Source organism: Rhincodon typus, chromosome 4 (assembly GCF_021869965.1).
Source record: "Rhincodon typus isolate 14 chromosome 4, sRhiTyp1.1, whole genome shotgun sequence".
Lineage (NCBI taxonomy): Eukaryota > Metazoa > Chordata > Chondrichthyes > Orectolobiformes > Rhincodontidae > Rhincodon > Rhincodon typus.
Genome location: NC_063335.1, coordinates 89,970,268 through 89,980,965, shown reverse-complemented (window position 1 = coordinate 89,980,965; position 10,698 = coordinate 89,970,268). Strand labels below are relative to the sequence as shown.

Sequence of the window (10,698 nt, the reverse complement as noted above, 5' to 3'; positions counted from 1 at the left end):
GAGCAGTGGATGTGGTGTATATGGATTTTAGCAAGGCATTTGATAAGGTTCCATATGGTAGGCTCATTCAGAAAGTAAGGAGGCATGGGATTCAGGGAAATTTGGTTGTCTCTATACAGAATTGGCTGTCCAATAGAAGACAGAGGGTGGTAGTAGATGGAAAGTATTCAGCCTGGAGCTCGGTGACCACTAGTGTTCCGCAGGTAGCCATTCCGAGACCTCTGCTCTTTGTGATCTTTATAAATGACTTGGATGAGGAAATGGAAGGGTGGGTTCGTAAGTTTGCCGATGACACAAAGGTTGGTGGAGTTGTGGACAGCGTGGAGAGCTGTCGGTTGCAACGGGACATTGACAGGATGCAGAGCTGGTCAAAAAAGTGTCAGATAGAATTCAACCCGGAAAAGCGTGAAGTGATTCATTTTGGAAGGTCGAATTTGAATACAGAATACAGGATTAATGGCAGGATTTTCAGCATTATGGAGGAACAGAGGGATCTCGGGGTCCACGCCCATAGATCCCTCAAAGTTGCTACCCAAGTTGATAGGGTTGTTCAGGCAGGGTATGGTGTGTTGGCTTTCATTGGCAGGGGGAAATTGAGTTTAAGAGCCACGAGGTTATGGTGCAGCTCCATAAAACTCTGGTTAGACCACACCTAGAATATTGTGTTCCATTCTGGTTGCCTCATTAGAGGATGGATGTGGAAGTTTAGAGAGAGTGCAGAGGAGATTTACCAGGATGCTGCCTGGACTGGAGGGCACATCTTATGAGGAAAGGTTGAGGGAGCTAGGGCTTTTCTCAATGGAGCAAAGAAGAATGAGAGGTGACTTGATAGAGGTGTACAAGACGACGAGGCATAGATATAGTGGATAGTCAGAGACTTTTTCCCTCAGGCAGAAATGACTATTACGAGGGGGCATAACTTTCAGATGATTGGAGGTAGGCTCTTTACACAGAGTGGTGGGTGCAAGGAATGCATTGCCAGCGCTGATACATTAGGGACATTTAAGCAACTCTTAGATAGGTACATGGATGATAGCAAAATGCAAGGTATGCAGGGTAGTTTGATCTTAGAGTAGGATAATAGATTGGCACAACATCGTGGGCCAAAGAGTACAACAGTACAGGCACTATGTTCTATATTCTAAATTCTTCCTCATGGTCTCCTCTCCTAACCTATTGTAACCTTCATGAAGATTATAGACACCAATAGTTAATGTACTTATTTTGTTACGTGCCCTCATTGTCTCTAGACTTATTCTCTCTTCCACCATATAACGACTGTTAGGGGGCCTACAGACTACTCTTCCCAGTGTCTTCTTTTCCTTTCTACTTTGTACTTCCACCCATATGGATTCTAAATCTTCTGATTCAGGATCATTTCTTGTTATTTGTAATTTTTCCATCCAGCACTAAGGTGCTGCCCCACCAATCTTTGCCACCTGCCTGTTCTTTTACACACCCCTGAACATTTAGTTCCCAGCTTTGATCTCCTTAATGGCTAAGATTGAACCCATTAATCTGTATTTGTTCAATTATTTCATTTAATTTTGTTCCAAATACAATGCAGATTCAAGTAAAGAGCCATTAATTTTGCCTATTTACAACATTTACAGATTCACAACTGTGAGAGAAATAATTTCTCATCTGTTTTAAATCTGCTACCCCTTATCCTAAAAAACTATGACCTTCTCATTATAGACTGTCCCACAAGGAAATACCCTTTGTGTCTACTTTGTCAATCCCCTTTAACATAACTCAATTAGATATCCTCCATTCTCCCAAACTCCAGACAGTACAGGCCTAAGCTGCTCGATCTCTCTTCATAATAGACACCCCTCATCTCTAGAATCAATCTAGTCAACTCCATCTAAACTGCCTCCTCCACAACTACAACCCTTGAAGGAGACCAAAACAGTATGCGATACTCATGTGCAGTCTCACTAACGCCTTGTACATTGCAGCAACGTTTCCCTACTTTTATACTCTACTCCTTTTAGAGTAAATGCCAAAATTCCATTTGCCTTCCATATCACCTGCTGTACCTGCATACTAGTTTTTATTTTTTGCGATACATGCAAGATGACACAGAGGTCCGCCTGCACTGGAGCACTCTCAAATTTTTCTCAATTTGGAATAGAAGTTGCCTTTCTATTCCTCCCACCAAAGTGGACAACCTCACACTTACCTACATTAAGCTTCATCTGCTAAAGGTTGGCCCATTCACCTAACCTATCTATCTATTTGTAAATTTCTTATTGCAACTTACTGTCCTACCTATTTAGTGTAATCTGCAAATGTGGCTACAGTGCTTTCTATCCATGCATCCAAGTCATTAGTATAGATTGTAAATAGTTCAGGCCTAAAGACTGAATCTTGTTGCATCTTGCCAACCCACCCATTTGTGAACAAGACTTTATTTTACAATGGTCAACAATAGGCATATTATGACAATATGTTTATTCAAAATTTTACTGAATTCAAATTTCACCATCTGCCATGGTGGGATTTGAACTCTCGTCCCCAGTATATTAGCCTGCGTTCTGGATTGGTAATCGAGCAACATTACCACTGAGCCCCTGTTTGTGTACATACATAGATTGTAAGTGCTGTAATGAGAGTTCATTGAAATCTTCTGTTCTACTTGTCTCAAGTTGCAGTCATAGATAACGGGAGCTAACACAAGTATCATATCATGATAGCTGATGAACTTCACCTATCATGTCCTTCCACGTCCATCACTACTTTCAGAGCAATCCAGTGCAATTGAGAGAAAGTTGCCTTTGTTACAGTCGCTGTCTTCTGGAACTGGAGTTAAACCAAGGTCCAATCTACCTGTTTGGATGGATGTAGGTCAAGGAACCACAGTGCTAATCTGAAGATGATCAGTAGAGAAGTTTTACTCCCTCAAATCATTAAAAATTATCTTTATTATTACATTGTTGTTGGTGGCCCCTGTTAGAACATAAGCATCTTCAGTTATAGCCAGACATTAATAGGATTCCCCGTTGGGAAATACTTCACACTGTACCTCTGCAGGTATGACAGGTCTGTAGGAGGGCGAGGTGGGGGTGGGGGAGAATGGTACAAGGACAATGTACATAGGAACCATGGCAACATCGAAACATTGCCAACCTGGAAACTTAAGGTTTTGTCCTCTGCATCATCATTGGTGGTCAACCTCACCAAGGGGCTTCACTTTTCACTGGGCAATTATTCCATCTCACTCCAATTTCACATTATTCATGGGTGAACCGTGATCAGTGACTGACACTATTCCAACATGGCAGCAGGGAGAGGACCTCAGAGCTTAGCTCAAACTTGTCCAAGCTCAATACAAAGGAACATTCAAATCATAGACATACCTACTGAATGGCTGAATTCACTAAATCACTGCGTTAGCCAAAGGCAAAAAGTTTTGCATGATTATTCAACTACAAAGGATGCCACAACTGAATCTAAATTCTGTCCCCATTAACTCACATCCTACTTTGGAAAGACATGGAAGAAAGAATGAAACTGCATTTACAAAGCACATTTCACAATCTCAAAACATCTCAAAATGCTTTACAGAGAAAAGACATATTTTTGAAGATTATAATGTTAGAAATACAGAAGCCCAACTGCTTGAGACTAGATTCTACAAAACGGCAATGATATAGTGCCCAGATATTAGGCGTCAGTGCTACTGGGTAAGGGATAAACATTGACTCGGGTAGAAGTCTCCTGCTCCTCTCCCTATAGTGCTACGAGATCTTTATGTTCACAAGGACAAAGGGTTTAACATTTAATCTTAAAAACACCATCTGCGTCGGTATTAAACTGGAAGTCAAAGCCTGAACTAACTGTTCAAGTCTCTGGTGTGAGGCTTGATCATTCTCCCACTACCATCCACACCCACAGTCCTCACTTTCTCTTTGCTCCACCAAAGAAACACAAGCAAGCACAGATTTGGTTTCTATAGCCGAGTTTATTAGTGATATAACAGATGCAAACTTGTATGATTTACAGTTTGGTTATAGTTTATAATGTCGATAATATCCAGTGATTATATATAGAAATAGATCTTCTTTTTGCAGTTTACATTGTTAATTCCTAGAGGGAATAAAAAGAGAGAATATTGAAATAGTTTAGGATAAAGCCTCAGGTCTTAACCACCTTCACCTGTGGTACTTGGCCTAATGTCTAATTCATGGGTCTTCGGGGCATTGATTTTGATCCTAGCTACCTGGCAGCAAACTACACAGGAAGGAAGTCAAGAAATCGATGGGAGTATATTATCTGCTCACATCCAGCCAGGTTTTCTCTAGGTTCAATCTTAACCTGCACATAGCAAAGACAGCCAGCAGGATCCTTCATTAAATATAGGGTTTTAACTCTAGCCGCAGCGAGGAAGTTTTCAGAGCTTTCCTATTGTTCAGACAGGCAGTGAATCAGAGTCAGAAGCAGAGAAAGGCATTTAGAATAACTTTCTTCTATTCTGCAGGGTCAACCAGCAGAAGGTGCCCTTGGGCTGACTCTGGTCCAGGCAGAGGCCTTCCAGTCAATAAGTACAATTCTTGTTCATTGCCTATCTACCCGAGGATGGAGATCCTTGGGATATGCACAATACTGGCAAGGATTAGCCAACTGCCAAATCGCTAGAAAACTTCTTGGTCGTATAAACGGGTGGCCCAAGAGGTCAGTAAGAGTCGGCAATGTCAGTGTTGTACTGACTAGCTATGCTGGCCCAGACTGGTTTGCAATCAGGTCCCTTCCCTGGGGATCAGTTGAGTTCTTAACAATCATATTCAAGGTCATTTTTTGCTAATGCTTAGCATTGCCACCATTTTCCGTTTTTGTTTCAGTTTTCTGGGGTCTGCAGTATTTTTCATTTTGCTCGAGACACAAAATAGGATAACAGTCCTTACCATGGTCCAGGTCTGGGGACTTTCAACTCATTAGGTCAACCTGAATTTAATCCAGAGATGAAGGACCAGACCAGACCCATTACACCGTCCAAACAAATACTATTGTTAAACACGTTACCCAATTTCTCCACCCTGCCCCACTGAGGCAAATATAAAACAACAAAAGACAAAGACAAAGACAACAACAATAAAAAGCTAGAGTATCTCACCATTATAGCATTGACAATATCGTTCTTGTTGTGTCTGAGTGCGCGCACAGCTTTTCCCCTCGAGACGTTTGCTTGGGCCATCACTAACTCTATGTCTCTTGCTTCGAGTCCCGTTTCATCCAACTAGAATATGGGACATTCAAACGAGTCAGTCTGGTTTCCCTTTGAAACTTGATAACCCACAGATAAATTAGCTTTGGAATCTCCTTGAAACAAGTACAACTCTTAAGGGGTTTGATAAGGTAGATGCTTGGAGGATGTTCGCTGGGCTGAGTCTAGGACTAAGGGGTCACCATCTTGGAATAAGATAATATAGGACTCGGATGAGGTGACATTTTTTCCAAAAGGTCTTTGAAATTCTCTATTTCAGGGGACTAAGTACAGTCAGTCATTGGGAATATATTCAAGCCAACGACTGATAGATCTTTGGATGCTAAACTTATTAAAAGGAATTATGAGAATAGTCTGGGAAAGTGGGGTTGAGGATTGCCTGCGTCTATATTGAATGGCAGAACAGGTCCAATCAACTCAACATCCCAGAATATGGGATCTTCAGTCAGGGCAGGGTATAAAAATGGAGGTGGTGTCAGTTACTTCAGTAAGGAGAATATCTTGGAAGGGTCTTCAAATAAAAAAATTTTTCGGGAGAGTTTAATAAAAAAAGGGGGCAGTCACATTTCTGGGAGTATATTACAGGCCACCAAATGATAGTCAGCAGGCAATAAAAGGACCAAATATGCAAACAATTCAGTGTTGAGTTTAAAAATAACAATAAAAGGTATTTATATTAGGAGATTTCAACTTCCCCAAAATTAATTAGGACAGTTATAGCATAAAAAGGTTTTAAAAAGGGGGACAGATAATCCTATAGGGGCTGCTGCAGCGCTGGACCTAATTCTAGGGAATGAATCCAGATAGGCGCTCAAGGTGGCAAAGGGAGAACACTTTAGTGATAGCAGCTCCAACACCATACATTTTAAATTTGTTAGGGAAAAGGAAAAAGGAAAAAGATGGTCTGAAGAAAACGGGATTGGATTGGAGGAAGGCAGATGTTATTAAAATACTTGGGCCAGATCCTGCCTTCAACTGGGTAAATCTACAACGGTTGGGGGTGTTCAAAATGTAATTGGCGAGAATACAAGCCCAGCCTCTTTCCTTTAGTGTGAAATGCAGGAGCAACAAGCCCAAAGAACCCTGCATGTGTATGAATATTCAGGGCTGGATAAGAAGGGAAAAAGGTACAAAGGGAGCAAAATCAACCAAGGGACTAACAGAGTATAAAAAGAGCAGTGGAGAACCCAAGAAAGCAATTTGGAGAGCAAAGAGGGGTGTCGGAAAACACAAGCAGCTGAGTTTAGAGAGAATCCCAAGATATTCTACAAGTATATCAAGGAGAAGAGGATAACCAGGGAATAGCAAGGATCATTCAGGACCAAAAGGGCGAGCGGTGCATGGAGTCGGAGGACAGTGGTCGGGTGTTAAATGAATACTTCAAATCTGTCTTCACTTTGGAGAAGGAGAATGTAGGTACGGAATTCAGAAAGTGGGACTGTGAAGTTCTTGAGCAAATTTACATTGGAGTCAGGTGGCTTTGGCAGGCTTAATAGCTGACAAATTCCCAGGTCTAGATGAGTATGTATCCCAGGCTGCTGTGAGGGGAAACTACAGGGGCTCTGACCCATACTTTTAATTCCTCACTGGCCACAGAAGAGGTGCCCAAGGACTAGAGGGCAGCTAAGGTGGTTCCACTTTCCAAGAAGGTAGATAGAGATTAACCAGGGTATTACAGACCAATGACGCACATCAGTGGTAGGGAAACTATTGGAGAAAATTCTCAAGGAGAGAATTAATCTCCACTTGGAGAAGGTTTGATCACAGATAGTCAGCATGGCTTTGTCAGAGAGAGTTGATGCCTAACAAATTTGATTGAATATTTCGAAGTGGTGACCATGGTATAGATGGGGGTAGTGTAGTTGATGTAGTTTGTATGGATTTCAGCAAAGCCTTTGACTAAGTCCCACATGGGAGACTGATGAAGGAGGTACAAGCATATGGAATCCAGGGTAAACTTAGCAAACTGGATCCAAAATTGCCATAGTCTTAGAAGGTCTTTTTGTATGACTACAGACCGCGTCCATTGGCATACGACAGAGATCAATGCTTTTGATATACATTAACAATATATAAGACATAGGGGTGATGATAAGTTCACAGATGACAAAGGTTGATTGGGTGGTTGACATTGAGGTAGAAGGTCTCAGCTTACATGAGGGTACAGACAGATTTTTCAGATGGGCAGATTTGTAGAGATGGAATTGAATGCTGAAAAAAGTGTGAGGTGATACACTTTGAAAGCAGTAACAAGACAAGTGAGTACTCGATGTACGGCAGGACTCTGAGAAGTTCGGGGACCAATGGGATCTTGGGTGCTTATCCAAAGATTTCTGAAGGCAGCAGGAAAGGTTATTAGGGAAAGGTGTATGGCACACTTGCCTTGTCAGTTGTGGCATAGATTATAAGAGCAAGAAGGTTATGTGGGAACTGTACAAAAACTAGTTAGGCCACAGCTGGAGAACTGCAGGATGAAGGACGCGATTGCACTGGAGGGAGTGCAGAGGAGATTCACCAGGATGTTGCCTGGAATGGGGCAGTTTAGCTACGAAGAGAGGCTGCATAAGCTCAGGTTATCATCTTTAGAGCAGATTGGCTGAGGGGAACCCGATTGAGGTGTATCAGATTGGGAGGGGCATGGACAGGATGGATAGGAAGCAACTGCTTCCTTTGGCTGGACAGTCAAAAACAAGGGGGCATAATTTGAAGGTGAAAAGCTAATTTTAAGGCAGAAGGTTTAGCAGGGATTTGATGAAATAATTTTTTCATCTAGACAGTGGTGGAATTTGGGGGGAAATGTACTGCCTAAGACGGCAGTTAAATCAGGAAACTTCCATCTTTAAAAAAAAAAGTGCTTGGATGAACTCTTGAAATTTCATAACATTCAAAGGCCAAGGGCCAAGTGCTCAGAAGTAGGACTAGTGTAGATTTATAGTAGTTTCGTCCGTACAGACTTGATGGGCCTTCTGTAACATATGATCATACAACCAAATGACCTATGCCTGCACCTAGTTCTACTTTTATATTGTCCTTAACAAGGGCACTGTTTCAGATTGCACCATTATGTATTATGGTCATCTCCCAACGAGCTTGAGAGTTCAAGGTGTTTTTTTCATCCAGTGAATGGGTTGCTATTATACTAGGACTGAAAAGTTCCTCTCATACACTCACCATCAGCATTCTGAATCGGGAGTTAAATCAGCAGAATCCTGCACTCTCTCAGCTGGTGCTGGTACTGCATTCACCTATCACCTGGTGCTTCTGAGTACTAAGGGGATGCCAGCCTCCAATTAGTCAGCAGGCAGGATCCCAGGGCAAGGCCTGATGGGCTCCCAAATGGCCCAAAATGTGGCAAACCAGCTCAGGAAAAGAAAAAAAAAGGTGACATTGTGGTCTTCCTGGCATTCCAGGTGGCAGCCAAGATCCTGCTCAATGCCAGACAGTGATAGAGAGGAAATAGTGAAAATCTACTGACTGCTGTCTGAATGACTTTTACCAGCAGCCCTTCCACCTTAAAAATTAATTTCCAGGATGTGCCTGTCATTGCAAGGTCATATATGGCTGGACCGAGCTACAAGTTACAGAGCCATCTTGAAGCCTAAACTATACAAGTTATGTTAAAAAAAACTTGTATCCTTCCCTCACATGGACATGATATAATTGTGTCATAGGAAAAGATGAGATTATAGCAACAGTCAAAGCCATTAGGTGATCACCAGTGTTTCAATTAATCATTTACTTACTAACTCCCAAAATTCTACAGACATACTTAGGAACACCATCTAAATGGAGTACATAAGGTAATATATCCCACAACTGCGTAGACTCTTCTTACTCCTAACTATCACATTAAAAAGGTGCGCGCCTTGGAACTTGACTAGTCACCATGGTGACCGAGTTAAATATTAGACCAAAAGATAATAAAGGAATCTATCCTGTACAAACCAAATGCATTTATACTGGGTTCCTTTTTTTAAAATCAGCTCTACAGTTTAAAAAAAGAGTAAAATTAAGATCCTGGAAGTGTAGCTCTCAGACAATATTTGCAGATTTCAATAAAATCTATAAGGCCGTAACTGTTGTCACATCAAATAGTCTCAGACAGTTCTAGTCTCATGGACAGATTTATAAATTTACCCTCAACAGAAATCAATAAAAAGGTAGGCAGGTCCTCTGACGCTGCTTGGCCTGCTGTGTTCATCCATCTCTACACCTTGTTATCTCAATAAAAAGGTAGTCTGTGTTACGTCTTGAGATTATACCGTGGAGCTTTTTTGAACCTTCGGTAGGTTGACTTATCAATAGGCAGTAACATAGCTATAATGAAGGCCATAGTTGACATTAAGAAACTAAAGCATTGCATTGTGAGATGAGGAGGAGGCGGCGAAACAAAATGATGCTCAACTGGTTCCAATGTGTATTCTTCTGTGACAAATCACCCTTGTAATCTCAGCGCTGACTGTGCAGGAGGTTTGCTCACTAATCATAAGTAAACTGAAGTACTTAACATCTTCCCCTCCTCCTCATCGAATTCTATAGGCAGAGGCTGTAATCATGTGGTATTGTTTGGTATATCATTACCAACATAAATTGCTAACAACCACTTTGCCTAGATCCTTGTATTTTTAGAACTCTGCCGAATCGAGAAATTAAATATTAGATGAGATAAATTTAGAGATAAACTAGGAAGAGGTGTCCCCTTGGAGACTAACCTTCCTCCTCATTTGATATCTAATGCCATCTTAGGGATACTATATTAATTTGTGGTACTATGGGTTTTGTGCTAATTTCCTTTTCTGGTTGTTCTCAGACCTCTCAAACAGCATGAAACCTCACTGAATTGGCCATCATTTAATTTTCTGCCTGATTCTAAGATGGCCATTGTGTCCCCTAAATTCCAAACAACGTGTTGTGTACTGCCACATCTCAAAACCAACAGTGCAGCCATTTCATTCCTTCTAATACAGGCACAGTGGGAAAGTACATAGGGAAGATTAGAATTTTCTAAGTGAAACAGATTCAGGAAGCGCTGGAGAGGGTCCCCAATCTCTATTTGGCCCTTTGCAAAGGCCTTACTCATGACATGTTACAAAAGGTGCTTTACCTCCTCTTCCTCACTTTCCTCCTTAATTGTGAGAGTGGGAGTTGTCTCAGGGACCAGTGTAGCATGCTCAATGGGGACTTTAAACTTCTCAGCCGCTGCCTTGTGAGCCTGCTGGGACAGATCCTCGATCTGGAATTACAGAGCAAAAAAATGAGACTTACATTTATTGTAGTAATTCAATAATACAACTGCAGGATACCCCAAAGCCTTTTCTTGTCAGTAACTACTCATGTGACATTGTTGTGTTTCCTACATTTTGACAGTGACAATGTAAACAATCAGAGATCCTACAAAACAAAAACAAAAACAAAATAAACTGAAGATCTGTTTTTGATGGCAAGTTGGGAGATAAATGCCAGAGATAACA

The 10,698-nt window shown here is 41.5% G+C and overlaps 1 protein-coding gene across 1 annotated transcript in view; it reads right to left on the bottom strand.

Moving 5' to 3' along the window:
• Positions 1 to 3,947: 3,947 nt before the first annotated feature.
• LOC109915847 (nascent polypeptide-associated complex subunit alpha-like) overlaps positions 3,948 to 10,698 on the bottom strand; it is a 68,229-nt gene continuing 61,478 nt past the window's right edge. Inside the window, exons 6-8 of the mRNA XM_048596165.1 lie at positions 10,332 to 10,460; positions 5,117 to 5,239; positions 3,948 to 4,092 (exon numbers count right to left, since the gene is read on the bottom strand). Of these exons, the coding sequence (XP_048452122.1) occupies positions 4,078 to 4,092; positions 5,117 to 5,239; positions 10,332 to 10,460 (267 nt within the window). The 3' untranslated portion in view covers positions 3,948 to 4,077. The remainder of the gene's footprint in view (positions 4,093 to 5,116; positions 5,240 to 10,331; positions 10,461 to 10,698) is intronic.